General features: G+C 29.6%; 1 protein-coding gene across 4 annotated transcripts; it reads left to right on the top strand.

The window, feature by feature from the left end:
• The first annotated feature begins 1,230 nt into the window (after positions 1–1,230).
• Positions 1,231–7,453, top strand: LOC137834985 (cyclin-T1-3-like). 4 transcript variants are annotated; one of them, XM_068643267.1, is made up of 8 exons: positions 1,235–1,530; positions 1,802–2,106; positions 2,275–2,548; positions 2,832–2,913; positions 4,760–4,894; positions 5,251–5,426; positions 5,504–5,655; positions 5,880–7,453. In XM_068643267.1, exons 3-8 carry the CDS (start codon positions 2,322–2,324, stop codon positions 6,941–6,943), a joined length of 1,836 nt encoding a protein of 611 aa, XP_068499368.1. In that variant the 5' UTR covers positions 1,235–1,530; positions 1,802–2,106; positions 2,275–2,321; the 3' UTR covers positions 6,944–7,453. The 4 variants fall into 4 exon arrangements, with proteins under 4 accessions (XP_068499367.1, XP_068499366.1, XP_068499368.1 ...); XM_068643268.1 differs by having other exon boundaries at positions 1,325–1,530; positions 2,284–2,548; XM_068643266.1 differs by lacking the exon at positions 1,802–2,106 and having other exon boundaries at positions 1,231–1,530; positions 2,284–2,548.
• Positions 7,454–17,489: the final 10,036 nt, after the last annotated feature.

The raw sequence follows: 17,489 nt of genomic DNA, 5'->3' as shown, positions 1-17,489 counted from the left end.
ATAAATATTATGTCTTATGAACATAAATTTTGGTTATAGTTCATATTTCACAAGTTACTTAAAAAAGAATTTGTAAAGTGTGTTTGTAGAAAACATATCGCTAAAAAAATATTTATATATCAATCTCTAAATAACTTTAATCAGAAAGGAGTATAAATATTAAGAATTCAAGTAAGATTCTTAATTATATATTTTTTAAATAGTATAAGAATATAATTATTCCTAATTTAACACACTAGTAATATATTTATAATATTGTCACTTTCTAATTAATTTCGTTAATTTATTAAAAAATATCAAAATATTTAAAAGATAAGATTTTTTTAGATAATGAGAAAAGTTTAAAATTTGTTTAGAAATAATATGAGTAAATATAATATCTATAATATTAATAAAAAGATTGTTCTTTTTAACTTATTTTGTATGTACATAAATTATTTCTTATTATTTTACTTTAGATAAATGTTATTTCGTCCAACCAACTACAATAAAAAAACTAACTACAATAAAAAAAAGCCACCTACCTAATAAAAAAAATCTCCTTACAATACATTATAAAAATTATTTATTTTATAATTATTATCTTATGAAATTTAATAATAATTTTTTTTTATTTTAATAATTATTATAATAATTAGGTCCAAAATGTTCGTATTTTTAATTTTTTTTAATAATATATAATAATAATAATAATAATCTACATCATTATATAAAAATCATATATTATTAGATAATTTTTTTATGTCATCTTTTAATTGCACAATTTTGTATTTTAATAAATAAAAATGAATTAATTTAATAAAATAAATAGTTGAATAACTTCAAAATAATTAAATATTTTTTACATATTTATATTTTTATTATATTAAAATATATAATTTTATTATATTTATGAGTAATTAACTAAGTTACAAAAAATATAATTTAAAAGATATATACATACATCTAACTTTATAAAATAACTTTAAAAAATTATGTAATTAATATTTTAAAAAATATTTAATTATTTTAAAATAAAGAGAAATTATATAGGTATTTATTTTATTAAATAAATAAATAAATCATATTTTATTTTAAAAAGTCATACAAAAAGAAATTACCAAATATTAAGTTCTCTTTGTATAATGATATAAATAATTTTTGTTATCATAACAAGAATTAGACACACATGAATAGTGGCATGTGTTTCTACATTTATAAATATATATATATATATACATAAAATTTTAAAAGAGAAAAATTAGAGGGAGAAGGAAAAATATCAGGGTTACTGACATGGTTGCCCTGTAGTGTTTTTATTCTCTCTATTTCCGCTGTAAACCCTAACTTTAAAATTCCCAAAATATCTCTTCTTTCTTCTTCTTCCTCTATACCCTAATACAGTTACACCACCAATTTCTTCCCTCTCTGCAAACGCGGCTGGTTCTTGGAACTTCCCGATTTTAGTTTCCTATTTCGCTGCTCGCAGGGAAAATTCGCGTTGTTCTTCCGACAGTCAAATTGAACTTTGTTTCCGTTCTTTCACTGCAGGTAAAAGGTTGAATTTGCTTTGGGTTTTGTAGTTTTCTGCTTGAATTTCTTTTCTTTTTAGTTTTTTTGATGAATAAAATAGTCTACCCTTTGATTTTAGTTTTAGATTTTGTTGATTTCTCATACGTGGTTTGAAGAAATGAAGAAATGAAAGAAATGAAGAAATGAGTTTGTAAACTTCATCTTTCAAATTGTTGTAGAAGGTGTATTGTATTGCGGATTACTGTGGACTGAAGAATCATTTCTATTTTTATTCATTTATTGCTTGTAGGTAGTTGAAGTAAGGGGCATGTTGAGATAATGTTTCCGAGGGATTTGCTTTGGGTTGTATAGTGATACTAAATTTCTGGTTTTTTTGTGAAGTTGGTCAGTGTATGAATGTGTGTATATATATGGAGGATTAATGGGTGTTAATGTCATTGATAATGTTATAAAAAGATTTGGTACTTGTGGTGACTTTTTTTAGAGGTTGTATTATTGGATAAAGATGAGATTGACAGATATGTTTGGGAAAGTCTTGGTGATGGTCGGTTGTTGCTTTCCGATTTTGATGATTAAAGACAAGTAAAAACATTGGTGGGATATAACTTCAGCCTTATTATGTTTTGTTGATTTCATTAGGGTTTATATTTTATTTATTTGTAGAAGATTAGGGCTTCACGTCATTGTTTCTCGTTATTGTATTTAATGGACCGACTACAATTATTTAATTCACATTAGTGACATGATCATAATGTTCTGAAGTTTAAGCAGATATACATCCAAAATACGTTTCATCACGTGTCAACTTAATGGCTGGATTGTTGCTTGGTGATGCCTCTCATCATGGAACTTCTCAAGGTGTTTCTCAAAGATACTCTCAAGAGAAGTCAGAGGATGGCTCGAGGTGGTACTTTTCCAGGAAGGAAATTGAAGAATACTCACCATCCAAACAAGATGGCGTAGATTTGAAGAAAGAAACTTACCTACGCAAATCATACTGTACATTTCTGCAAGACTTAGGCATGAGACTTAAAGTGTGAGTCTTTGTTAGTTGCCTCAGTGACCTATCTTAACTCAATAGGTTATTTTTTGACTTTCCTGTTTAAGATATGTGGGTCCTTGTTTCCTATTTGTCATGTGGTTATTTTAAGTATCCTTGTTTCCTATTTGTTCAAAAGTAAGGTTTGTTTGATTTGTTTCCTTGATGTGTATATATATTTAAGATATTGCTGGCACTGAAGGGAAAAACTTTCTTAATCTCTATTGTTGTATTCAAATTAATAATAGATGTCAATGATCTTGTTTTAATTGTGTTGCAGACCTCAAGTAACTATTGCAACTGCAATAATATTTTGTCATCGATTCTTTCTAAGGCAGTCCCATGCAAAGAATGACAGGAGGGTAAGTTTGTATTCTGTAATGATAGGTTTTATAGTGTTATTATTGTATAGTTTTTCTGGGTGGAATACATTATTTTTTTCTTTACATTTGATTATGTATTTTAATGAGCAGTGTTAGCAAATCTATTTTTTGGATTGTTTATATTTTCATGGATATTATATTTGAAAATGCTAAATACAATAATCAAAATTATCTCCACATGTGGTATTCAAATTCATAAAAGTAGTGCCAATTAAAAAGAAGGAAGGAGTGTTACATTGTATTTTTGAAAATCACCAAGAAAAGAAAAAGAGAAGGAAAACATATGCTTCAGATCAGTATTTATATCTCTTATGTTGTTAAACTTAAAACTAATTGTTTGTAGCTGAAGATTGGTTTACCTATTAAAATTTGATACAGAGCAAGTGGTGCACTATTTGATACATATTGTAGAAGTTGTCATTTGTAGTAATCTATACTCCTATTCTATACTAATATATAAAGGGGATTATTGGTGTACATATTGTTTTTTTCAACTGTCTTTTTATATAAAAGCTGCTGTTGTAATTTTTATTTTGGTAATTGTCTTTTTAACACTCAAGAAAAAATATGACATAGAGGTGTGATAGTGCCTATATTTTCGTTGGTGAATATAAACTCAATCCTTATTTAATGAATCTCACAGGTAATTTAGTTTTGGATAAATTTTAGTCAATAAAAAAAACTGTTAGAAATACGATGGTCAGTGTGTTGCTAGCACTCTCGACACAATGTCATAGACCAAGTATCACAAAGTTCAAGTTTCAGGTGAAGACTGTGTAAGATGTTTTTATCATTTAGGTTTGTCGACTAGCTTCTATAGTGTAACCCTCTATTTGCCTGTGTTTTTTGAGCTATTTGCTATATCAAAGTATTGGCTTTCCACCATTTTCCTCATTGGACAAGACTGATTACAATTCTAACACATTAAATTGTTGAAACTTAATTCAGGGAATATTTTAATTTTCTTTCCATTGTACAACTTATTGGGTGGTCTGACCACGGTCTTAGACTTCTAGTTGCCTTATCACTGTCTACCCACATCTTCTGGTCAGAACCTAAAGTGTGTTAAAAAGCCCCTTTTCCTAAAAATATGCTTAGTATTCTTTGTTCGTGTTAATAAAGAGTAAGGAAAATGTTTTCATCATAATGTAATGTGGTTTATCTTGGTTATAAAACTGTTGCATTATATTTTGTTTGATTTCTTCAGACAGTTTCCATCAACACTGCATAATATGTAGCCGTGGATAAGTAGTTTGATGAATAATTGGGTATTTTATAGTCTTACTATGTAATAAGATCGGTTTTGAGGCCTGATATTTACATGTAACTGTTAAGATATTTATATGTATATTTACATCCTGGATTAGCAGGATTGAAAATTCTTATCATGTCGAATCAGTCTATGAATTCTTATTTGTTTTATTAACTTGTACCCTTGTAGTGCATCAGGATAGATTAAATATGTAGGACTTCCATTATGAATATATGACAATTTTTACCCAAACATTGTATTTATAGAGTTGTTTTATGCCAGTCACCAACTAGCTGCTTAGCTTGTAGTTGTTGAGTTTTTTCTGTGCCATGTAAATCTTATGGTTGCTTAGTATTTAATTTTGTAATTGTTTTCTTCATTTGGAAAACATGCTGGCCGTCTTTTACCTATTTAATGTCTTTCCCAGCATGTGTTAGAGCACTTTTACATTATCCTTCCCTGTTGATATATCTCTTTGCATGCATAGTCATAGATTCTCTTATGCATAGAATGAAAACATTAAATTGGATTGATGGTGGTGCTAACTAACTAGTAACTTAATATGTTCTGCAGACCATTGCAACAGTATGCATGTTTCTTGCTGGGAAGGTTGAAGAAACTCCTCGTCCGCTAAAAGATGTAATTCTTATTTCATATGAAATTATACACAAGAAGGATCCAGCTGCAATTATGAGAATAAAGCAGAAGGTATTTCAAAGCAATCTTTGGTCTGAGTCCAGACATTTAAGTACCTGTTAGTTTGTTGTTTTTTTTTGTAGGGATTTGATTTAGGTTCCTTTGTTCACTGTCATTCTGTATTTTTGCATTATTCACATACCATTCTAACTATTCACATCTCTGATTTCTGTCACGGAACAACCTGCTGCAAGCCAGCTAGCACAAGCATTGACTTGCAATTTGCATATTGAAATTGAAATTTATTGTTGTTTTCCTTTTTTTGTTTGCATTTGTTTAACTACATGGGGATTTATTTCTAAATAAAATTCTTTTAAATTTCTCTGTTTTGCCTACCTCATAATTTATTTTTTTCTCGAATGACACAGGAAGTTTATGAACAGCATAAAGAATTAATTTTAATTGGAGAGAGAGCTGTCCTGGCAACTCTTGGTTTTGATCTGAATGTGCATCATCCTTATAAACCTCTTGTTGAGGCAATAAAGAAATTTAAAGTTGCTCAAAATGCCCTTGCTCAAGTTGCGTGGAACTTTGTAAATGATGGGTATGAATATTATACCATTTTTGTTCAGGGTAGTAGTCTATGATTTTTCTTTCCTGAAATTATGATGTGATATGCAGACTTCGGACATCACTCTGCTTGCAATTTAAGCCACATCACATTGCAGCTGGAGCCATATTCCTTGCTGCCAAGTTTCTGAAGGTGAAGCTCCCATCAGATGGAGAGAAGGTCTGGTGGCAAGAGTTTGATGTCACTCCACGCCAATTGGAGGGTTGGTGTCTTTTTATTCAGTACTAGTGGTATAAAGAAATGAGGAAAAAAAGTACCATCTCATTGTCAACTCTATTTTGTCCTTCCTCTTGTTAATGTTCATCTGTGTGTGTGTGTGATGGTATCTTAGTATTTATATATGCAAGGAGATTGTGGTGCAATCATACTAACTTTAAATATCTTAATATCATAATGCAAAACCAATTTTGTCGGTACTTTTTGCAGAAGTGAGTAATCAAATGTTGGAGCTGTATGAACAAAATAGAATGCCACCTTCCAATGATGTTGAAGGAGGAGGTGTGACATCTAATCGAGCCACTGCAAAAGCTCCAGCTAATAATGATGAAACTTCAGCTGCAAAGAGTAATTCCCAGACTGGAGCCACTAGACTTGAAACATCGAAGCCTGTGTCTTCTGTGGCTGCGTTTGATTCATCAGTCCCAAATCATGTGGGGCGCCCCATCTCAAATCATGGTGGAATTGGTGATTATGGGAGCACAGAAATGAAATACAGGGTGGAAGGTGATGCCAAAGGCAATCAGCATCCGGAGTGGGAATCAATACCATTTAAGGAAAACTTACATGAAACTCAAGACATGGTTAAATCTCGATCAGATAATGGTGAAAAAGAGCTGGAAAACAATTCTGGAGGGAATGAAACAAAAGAACCTACTGATTTGAAAGATAAACATAGTGGCAGAAACCTAGATAACAGAGAGGGTGCAATTAGCCGGCCTCCTCAGGAAGCCATTAAGAAAATTGATAGGGAAAAGGTAAAGGCTGCATTAGAAAAACGAAAGAAAGCAGCTGGTCATATAACTAAGAAAACAGATGTCATGGATGATGATGATCTCATTGAGAGGGTACTAGAGGATGGAATTGAACTTGCTCCTCAGAGTGAGAAGAATAGGGATAAGAGGCAAAGCTGGTCTAAGTCCTCTGACAGGTCAGATTATGAGAACATGCATGGAAGACATCAAGATTATGCAGATGAGCAACATCATGGTGTAAAGGGTCTGTCTTCGTATGAACCAGATCTAAGTGCTGTTGAAGAAGGGGAGGTATCCGCGCTTGATGACATTGGCGTTCCCTCACCCAAGTCAAGCAATCGCAAGAGAAAAGCAGTAAGCTCCCCTGAAAGAGGGATGGAGGGGAAGCAACGGCATAATTACGGCCCTGGCCCCCACCACAATAGTCGTTACGATTATGTGGAGGATCGAAACAAGGTCGGTCGGCTAGGCCATAGTGAGAGGGACAGCAAAAGGCATGTACAGGAGAACCATGTTTGAATAATGTGTACCATGGCTGTGGCCCCCAGTGTGTAGACTGTTACTTCTGAAATTTTTTCTGGACTGGCACTTGCTTATTACGAAGATCCTGGAATGCTTTCAGTTCTGGTATGATGCAGCCGCCTTAGCCTTCCATTAAGTCAGGTCTAGGAACTGTATTTGTTTGAAGGACTTGAACAAATTCAATTTTGCTGGAAGGACCAATTTCATTTACTCAATATAATGGGCATATGGGAAAATTGTAAAGTAGAGGAGGAGGGTTTATATAGATTATCGTTGGACACAAAACGGAAGGTCCATTTTCCCGCAAGATCATCCATGGTTTTGACGATTCCCCCTTTGAAATAGTAGTAGGTGTGATGATAAACTCGGCCTATTTACTAGATGGAGGATTCTAATTGTCATTTGTTATCCTACCGTTATTGCTTTGAAAACCATGGCTGTTATGTTTGTAGTAGTACACTTGGAAGTTAATGTTTCTTATATTTATTCCCTTTGAAATAGGGAGCATGCATCATCTTCGTAATTTTAACACTCGGAATGTAAAATTAAAAACTTCAGCGGTCCATTGTGGTCACTGATATTATTATAATAAAATAGTTCCTCAAACCATAGTTGAACTATACATACATATAAACTAGAGGATAGACATTGCAAAGTGGGCTTGGGCTTGGATCAATCTGTCGGGATTTCTTCTTGTACCTCTATATTTTCAAAATATTAAAAATATATGTTTTGAAATATAAATTTGTATTTTATGTTCTAGATTTGTACAATCTCATACAAAATTAGCATTTCAAAATATGTAATTCGGATTTTGAATTATAGAATTCAGAAAACAAATTCTGGAATATAAAATTTGTATTTTAAATTAAATAATTTGGAGTACAAATTTTATATATTAGATTATATATTTTAAAATATAAATTTTGTATTAAATTAATTTTAAAAATTATAAATTTTAACTTTCAAATTCTATCATTTATAGAAAGTATTTATATTTCACATTTTGAAATTAAAAAAAAACAAAGGAAAATTTTCAAAAGATAATGAGGATATCTTTTGAAATATGGGAACACAGAAAGAAACTCATGAGGTGTAGGAAGAAATTCTCTTCAACCATCACAATTTAGCAGGTTCAGTTGATGTTTTTGGCAATTTCTTCCTGCACCATATCATTTTTTATGTGCACCCAACATAACTTTTTAAATCCAACTTTATCCTTGTCACATTACATATATTGGTATCCGAAAATGTCATGTTTGTCTACGGATATTGTCATCCAAAATTATACTCTTTGACCACACACATCTTTTTCTGAAAGACACCATCATGCTTCCAAATATACATATGCGAAAGCCAATCATTTTCAATTTTTTTAGCAGTATAATGATTTTGGTACTTTTAATGGATTAAAACCCACTAAACCAAATCAATTTAAAGAATTGAAGTCATGGACTTTAACCCAAAAGACAACTAGAAAAGAAAAAGTAAAATTGTGAAACCATGTGCCTAATTGTCGTTGGAGTAGCAAACCGATAGTTAGGTTCACTTTGAAATTGACATATAAAGAGATGACACGTGAGCAACGTAGGGGTGTTTAGCAATAGTGAAGTACATGTAAGCAAGATAAGCCTAACATTTGATTTTCTTTTATTAAGGAAGATATCATATCATATGATATGGTAAAATTCTGTTATGCAACATTGGTTGTTAGACTGAGTTGAAGTAGTGGATTATTTGCGGTTAAAAAGGATAAGCTAGGTTAATAGTCACGCCATGTGGGGACTGTGTTGAAAATAAACTTACTTATGGATTTTCAAATCTAGAATCACTCCTAAACACATTTCGGCATCTGGATCCATACAAATATTAATATTTAGAACTAATGAAGCAAAATATTCGTTTGTACATAACCATCCACAATTAATCCGGATATGCACATCCAAAACAGAATAACACAATTACGAATATATATATATATCTAGAAGTAAAAAATTTCACAAAAACTTACGGATGCAGTTAACTTTAACCTAATTTCTACTTCATTAAGGATACAATAGTAATTTCACATGAACATGTTGGTGTCAATCTAAAATAATATGGTGTAGGGAGAATCTGCCGATATTTTTAACCTATCAATTTGTTATGGCCTATCTTAGCAAACAACGGGCAATAGTATGGTGAGATGGATTGACATGCTAATCTATTTATTTTTTTAAAATTAAAAATTAAAATAGAAATAATTTAAAAGTTATTTTTATTATGTAATTTAAAAGATAAATTTAAATTTAAATTACGCTTACAAATTAAGTTTTAAATTTAATTATAATGGAGTAATTTAATATATAAGATAATAATAATTTTATTGTATATAATTAAAGATATTAATTGATAAAAAATTTTAAAAATATTATTAAAGTTAAGTAAAGTTTTAATATATAGAAAAATTAAAATTAAAATTAAAAATATATAAAAATGTAAAATAATTTTTTTGAAAAGCTTAACAATTGAGAGGTTGATATATAAGTTAATTTTCTGAATATATATATATATATATATATATATATATATATATATTTTCTTAATATAGACGAGTTTGATAGTTAAAAAAGTTTCTTATCTTATAATTCTAAAAAAATAACTGAATTTGGCGGCATGGTGATAAGTGCCAAATATTCTTGAAATATTTTTTTTTATATCATATTAAGCATAGAAAATGAATGATTTGCATGTAAAATAACATGAAAAGGGTGTGTTCCATCAAAGATCAAGCTTGATTTAATAAGAGGTACGAGTATGCAATAATTGATGGAAATTTGCAGGAAATGAAAAAAAACAACAAAACAAAGAAATAGCAGAATGACCAATTGGCTCAATGTATACATCCAAGGCTAAGTGAATTGGTGATATAGAGTAATGAAAGAAAGATTCTCTAAACGCTAAGCACAAAAAATTTCATTAAGTAAATTTATGCCAGAGAAGGACCAACTTATGGAAATTTAGGTTGTTGAGTGCATTTCAGAGACTTAACGAAAAGAGTCCTTCAAGACAAAGAACCTAAGTTCATTGGGGTTTGGTTTGGAGCTAATGTAAAGTGAAAAATGTTTCTTCATGGTTAAGAAAGTCCATTCATTGAAGCTTGGCTTGAAGTGATGCTTGACTTGAAGTGGATTAAAAGACAAAAGATTTCTTCATTCTTAAGAAAGCTCAATTCGCTGGATCAAGCTTGAAGCAAAGCCAAAAAAAATCCTTCAAGGTTAAGAAATCTATGGTTTCCCTAAACTTAGATTTGACTGAGCCAAAAGATTTCTTCAAGATGAAGAAAGCTAATCCGCTAAGCAGATTGACTAGGCGCTAAACGAATGGAAAATCTAGGACAACTCATCACTAAATTTTATAAATAGAGAGGTTATGGTTAATAAATGGGAGGTTGAAACGGAGGTGTAACTGAAGGCAGAAGAGAGCAACCTTAGCTAACACAACATTCAAGACTCTATGTCATTTGTTGTTAGCTACTCATCCATAAGTTTTTGTGTAAGCTTTATTATGAGTAGCCAAATTTATCTTGTTGAGATTGGAGAACAATGTAAATGTAATATCTCTTAGTTATTGTTATTTATAAATGTTTGTTTACTTCTATTCATATGATTTGATTGGATGCTTAATGCTTGATATGTTATGAATCACCATTCATGCCTTTATAACTTGAATGATATTGTGAAATACATTCATTTTTTGAACTCCTTCAAATCAACCAAGTAAGTCAATGTTTGGGAATGAAATTGAATATTTGGCTTGAACTGTTCCATCTCAATGCAGAAGCATGCTTATTGTAAGTCAAGAATTTGATTATGATAATTTGTTGTTCTAGACAACCATGATTAAGGAATTAAATTGGTTTGGCCAGAAGGAACGATAAACTTGAAAAACTAAACATTTGTAAGTAACACCAACAAGAGAGATTTACAAAGTGATTCAATCCCAACACTTGTTCTTAATAGATAAACTTATCCCTTTTGCATCAAGTTTCAATCTTGCTATTTATATTATCTATATTTTATCTATTATATATATTAAATATCTCCTATACACCCCAAAAATCATTAATCCTTACTTCACTTTGAAAGATGTTATTATTTTGGTTATCTGTAGTTCTTGTGTATACGACAACCCCTCTTATCAGTTGTACTATAGTTGAATCGGTTTGTTTGCCGAGAAAGTGTAGTCATGCTAGTTTGAGATTACTTGCAAAACTGCAAAAACACAACCTTGTGAGAGGACTGTCGTTAATGTCATTCAAGGATAATCTTTTTTGTGAGTCATGTCTTAAAGGAAAACAAGTTAAAAGCTCTTTCAAAAGTAAAAATGATATTTATACTAAAAGACTCCTTGAGTTGTTACACTTGGGCCTCTTTGGAACAACAAGAACTAAATCTATTGGTGGTAGAATGTATGGTCTGGTCATTGTTGATGATTATACTAGATGAACACGTGTTCGATTCTTAAACCACAAGGATGAGGCTTGTAAAGTCTTTTGTAATTCCATGAAATATGTTTAAAATGAAAAGTGTTTATCAATTATAGCTATTAAGAGTGATCGTAATGGAGAGTTTGATAATGAAAAAATTAAAGAGTTGTGTGGAAATTTTGGTATAAAGCATGATTTCCCCACTCCCAAGACACTACAACAAAATGGTGTAGTTGAAAAAAAAATCGTGGTTTACAAGAGATGGCTAGATCAATGTTGAACTATAATTTCATTTGTAAACGTTTTAAGGCAAAAGCCATTAACACAACTTGTTACTTACTTACATAATATAATTTACATTAGATCCTTACTAAAAAATTCTCCTTTATGAATTTTTGAAAGACAAGAAATGCAACATATCTTATTTTCACTCCTTCAAAATTCAATGTTTTATTTTAAATACAAAAGATAATTTGGGAAAATTTGATTCTAAGAGAGATGAAAGAATTTTGCTTGGTTACTCTGAAACGTCTAATGCATATAGGGTTTTTAATTATAGAACGTCTATTGTTGAAGAGGCTATCCATGTAAGATTTAATGACTTTAAGTCTGATAAGAAATTATTAGAGCCAACTAAATTTGTTGTCTTCTAGGAACCCAAGAATAATGCATCAGACGGTCAATGAAGTGCATTAGATGGGTCAAAAGCACTAGACAGTTGTAACAAATACACTGGCTAGAATTCCATGCTATTGTATTGAAGTATCATCCTCTTAAGGAACTCATACGAGATCCCAAGAAAAAAGTTACTATAAGATCTAAGGTAAGATATAAGACAAAAATGATATCAGAAGTTGAACCAAGAAATGTCAATGAAGCACTTCATGATAATTGGTTTCAGACCATGCGAGAAGAGCTTGAACCGTTTAAGAAAAACGAAGTCTGGACACTTGTCAATCCCTCTAAGAACAAGTTGTCATCAGAGCCAAGTAGGTGTTAAAAAAAAGCTAGATGAACAAGTTAAGGTTGTGAGAAACAAGGCTAGACCAGTAGCCAAGGGGTAATCTCAACAAGAAGGTATAAACTATACTAAAACTTTTGCTCCTAGCTCGTCTAGAGATTATACAAATCTTGTTATCTTTTGTTGCATTCATTAAAATGAAGCTATATCACATAGACATTGAAAGTGCTTTCTTAAACGGTTTCATTAAGGAAGATCTCTACGTGGAACAATTCCCAAGTTCTGAAAAAATATACTTTTCCAAATCACGTTAACAAATCTTTACAAGCTTCTAAAGCATGGTATGAGCGTCTAAGCACATTTCTGATAGGAAATTATTTTAAACATGAAAAAGTATATACTACATTGTTCCATAAAGACTATTCTAAGAAGTTTTTCATTATTCAAATATAGGTAAATGATATGATATTTGACACAATGAGTCTCTGTGTGAAGAATTTTCTAAACTTATGCAGTATGAATTTGAAATGAGTTTAATGGGAGAACTTAGATTATTTTTAGATCTACAAATAAAGTAAGTAGACAGTCCAATAAACAAAGAATATAAGAGAGATACTAAAGAAATTTAAACTAAACGATGCTCATATTTGTAAATCCTTTAGTAAGTGAAGTTCAAACTCTAAAAAAAAGGAGCATATATTTGTAATATCCTCTCTAGCAAAGTCTTCTTATAAACACTAAACAACTTTTTGTTGTATAAACTAGAAAGACTTTGTATACTTAACCTAGAGAAACATTGTGCATTTGGTGTTTAATATTAGGAGGTGATTAACATATATTTAGAAGTGAATTTATGTAATCATTGTAAGTTATAAACATATGTGATAATACCTGTGAGAAGTGTTTGATTAGTAAAACTCTTCATGGTTTGCTAAGGAGAATTGAACTTACTCCAAGTTTGAGTTCAACCAACAAAAACCAACGTTTTCACTGTTTTTACATGAGTTTTTCTACTTTTGACCATCGTTTTAATGTTTGCAAAATTTTTTGTAAACTGATGAAGTTTGTCTCAGTAAGTAGACTAAGTCAACTATAATACAACTAATAAGGGATTGTCGTATCCTCGGGAACTAGTTGTAATCACAACATATGTACTTTTCATTATAAAGTGTGAATATAATCATGGAAAGTTTTGTGAAGGATAATGAATCAAACAGAATAAAAATTATGTGAAGTTAAAACTAGGTGCAAAAGGGAGAAGTTCTCAAGTTGATAAGATGTTGGAATTGAATAAACTTTGTAACTCTTTTACACTGAGTTGATTATAAATACAATTTGATTCAAGTTTATTGCTTCCTAAGGCCAAACCATGATAATCCCTTAATCATGGTTATTTAGAAAGAAAACTACCATAATCAACTCCTTGACCTACAATAGTTTGATTCTACATTATTGATGGAATAATTCATGCCAAACACTTCAATTCCGTCTCCATACATTGAAATCTTTAGATGATTTAATTTAGTTAAGAAAAATAAAGTATTTCCCAATATCCTTCAACTTCTAAGGGCATTAATAATGATCACTCACATATCAAACATTAAATACCAAATCAAATCAAATAAACTGAAACAAACATGCATTTATAAATAAGTACAAAAGTATTACATTGTCATTCAATTGCAACAAAAGGAGTTTATCTACTCATGTTAATGCTTACAAGACAATAAAGGCTCAAGTAGCTAACAACTAAGGACTTTTTACTTTGAATTTTGCACTTCAACTTTGTATCGTCATTTTTCTTCTTGTTTCAACCTCATCTCTATGGACCATAACCTCTCTATTTAAAATGCTAAGTTTTGTATACCTACTCAACGCTTCTCAAGACGTTGAATGCTTGAAGGTTGTTTTTCTAAACATTTGGAATATTTAATTCTATTGAACTAAACTTTTTATAAAAACATAAATTTAATATAATATATAATAAAATAATATATTTATCTTATTTTATATAATAAATAAAAGTATATAACATAAAACATAATATGTACATAGACACACAAAACCTTATAAAAGAGGACATAGTCTAGTCTCATATGTATTTTTGTTCCTTCAAAAACGATATAACTATATTCTACTTAGAACTATTTTATATATTTTTATTAATAATGAAAACTACTTTAGATATCAATAATTTTTTAGTCTTTAAATTAATATCTAATTTAGTTAATATAGTGATTATATATTTTTGGTTTCTAAATTTAGTTGCTATTTAATAATTTTCTTGTAGTGTGATTTTTCAGGTCACAGAAAAATTATAATATTTTTTATTATAATACCAAAAATAATATCAAGAAAATAAATTACAAAGCTTCACGATAAATTATATTTACTTCCAATAAATACAATTATAAAAGTTAAATACCTGAATGAAAAATAAGAATAATGTATATGTATAATTATCTTCTTCATGTTGAATAAATATATTAATTTAATTATTGATCCGAAAATTTTAAATATTTTAAATAGAAGCATTATTTATTACCTTTATTAAATTAATTAATTAGTTAATTAAGTAATAGTTTTCAGTTTTTAGCGTGATTTTTTTTTAAGATATAGACTAAAACAAGCACTATAAAAAAATCATTAAATAAAAAATAATTTTAAAGAGAAAAAATAATTAGTTGCTATATTAATTAAATTAGAGGTTATTGTAGAGATTAAAAGAATTATTGATATCTAAATTAGTTTATATTATTGATAAATAATTTAAACTAATTTAAATTGTCTCTAAAGTAGTATTTAATATAGTCAATATAACAAGTAATTATTTTTTTTTTAAAATAAATTTATTTGATGATTTTCTAATATGGATTTCTATTTGAAGATTTTCTAATAGTGAAGCATAATTAGAAAATGTGAAGATTTGAAATTAACAAATATTTTAGTAAGTAATGAAAGTAAATAAAAGTCATATTTGCAGAGATTAAACACACATTTAAGAAATACTTATTTTTTTGATGAATTTAATTACAGTTAAAAAATATTTAAATTGATAATTTTATATATAACCTAATAACTTTATTAGCTCAACAAGTTAATCATATTTAAAAAAATAATAATAATGTAACAGATTTAGATAGAAGCCATTTATATTTTTATGCAAAGAGGGAATCCACTGTTTCAAATCGATCATATTACTGCATCGCACACTCAGTCCTACAAATCAATATAACTAAGAATATTTGTGATTTTGAAATTATTGTCTTTTTAGGAGTTAAGATATATAGACATTCTATAAATATATTATAATACAAATCAATATAACTAAGAATATTTGTGATTTTGAAATTATTGTCTTTTTAGGAGTTAAGATATATAGACATTCTATAAATATATTATAATAGAATAATCTTGACACAGTTTCATTCATTTAATACATAAAAAGAATTATTATTTTATTATAATATAATCTTTTATTTTAAAAAGTAGTTGTAATAGAGTAGTTATCTTTTAAGTTATGATATCAAACAAAACTTTATACATTATAATACCTTCCTTAATTTGCCCTAATTTTGAATCCTCTGGAACACCACCACCACTGAGACTGAAAGTTGCATTAAAAATTCTCAGCTGAACTCAACAAGTGGTGTTTGAGATATAATTTAAAATACACCTAATAAAGTTGCACATGATTCAATTCAAGGTCCGCATTATAACAACAACATCCATATCAGTAATATAATATATTATAACATGAATTAGTAAGGTGCTTAAAAAGAGCTTTGTCTTCATGTCTGAGAGCACACACTACTACTACAACAACAACAACAACATCATCATCATCATCCATATGAAACAGTTCATAAAATATTCACCAGGAAATATGTGAGCATTATTGTTTACCTAGGTTCTACAAAGCATAAATTAATAGATCTGTGAACTCATACCAAAGATTTTTTGGTTTTTCCATGACACTTTCTGCAACATTTGATAAAAGGGTATCTGGTTCAATATCATTTTTGTGAAAAGCATATATACATTTGCACAATCTTTTGTTATCTGATAAGATTCCTGGCCTCCCACCATACTATAGCTTAGTATCAGCCGTCATTAAAGGATGATGTTGGCCAACTTGGTAAACCATATTTCATGTTGCTTCTCCCTCAAATTTCATCTTTCTCTGACTATTTGCCACAAAAAGCAAAGAAATAGATAGAATTCAAGATGATTATCTTCGTGACAGTACTTAGTATCAGGTGCTTCTGCATGTGCACTTCTTTCTTTCTCTAAAGCTCCATTTCCCACTTGCAATATAACTCCAAAACTACAAAAAGTGTCCCACCTAAGGTAACAAATGTTTATTTTATTTTTCCCACTGTTAAAACATCTTGACAAAACATGGTAACAAAACGACAATTAATTATGTGATGCAATTATATTAGCTTAATTAATCTGTTGATAATGACAAACCTTTTTGGTTAGTCTTTGTGATTTAACAAAAGTGCTTGATAACAGGTCTTGTTTTTGCTCTTTCTTGACCGAATCTTTTGATCTGACACACTGCTGGATGCTCATTGCCCTTTTCTTTCATAAATCGTTTCTCTTTGATGAAAGAATTTTGAAAAGAAAAACAGATTGAGGGATTACTTTTCAAAATTAATATAAGCAAATTGTATATATTTAAAAAAAAAGACTAGTTAGAGGTTATTACATAGTAGTATATCATTTTGACTATAAATAATATTGATTTAACTTCAAAAATACTGTTTTTCATCAGTCCAAACATGGTCTAAAGGAATGAATATTAAATATGGAAATGCACCATGAGTAATTGAATGAATGCCTTCAAGTACTTGCTTTGAAATCAAGCAACTTTAAGTGGTGAGAAAAGATATGTTTGGGATCAATTAATAGTACAAAAACTACAATCAAAATGGGAAAGATAGCCTCTAATTCTTCGCTTTGTTTTTAAATTGCTGTTGTAGTCGCATTTGCAGTCACATCAGTGCAGGCAAATGTGACTGCAGTTACAGTGCAGCTGTAAAATGTTCCAAAACGATGATATCGCAGTTGAAATTTGCAATGGTTTTAGCCAATCAAACATGGTGGCA

The sequence above is a fragment of the Phaseolus vulgaris genome, chromosome 5 (genome assembly GCF_000499845.2).
Source record: "Phaseolus vulgaris cultivar G19833 chromosome 5, P. vulgaris v2.0, whole genome shotgun sequence".
In the NCBI taxonomy this organism is placed as follows: Eukaryota; Viridiplantae; Streptophyta; class Magnoliopsida; order Fabales; family Fabaceae; genus Phaseolus; species Phaseolus vulgaris.
This window is presented reverse-complemented; position numbering and strand designations above follow the sequence as displayed.

Coding starts and splice junctions, on each gene's coding strand:
- LOC137834985 (XM_068643266.1), top strand. CDS start 2,322: ATGGCTGGATTGTTGCTTGGTGATGCCTCTCATCATGGAACTTCTCAA. Junction 4,895..5,250: donor TTATGAGAATAAAGCAGAAG/GTATTTCAAAGC, acceptor CGAATGACACAG/GAAGTTTATGAACAGCATAA. Junction 5,656..5,879: donor CACTCCACGCCAATTGGAGG/GTTGGTGTCTTT, acceptor TACTTTTTGCAG/AAGTGAGTAATCAAATGTTG.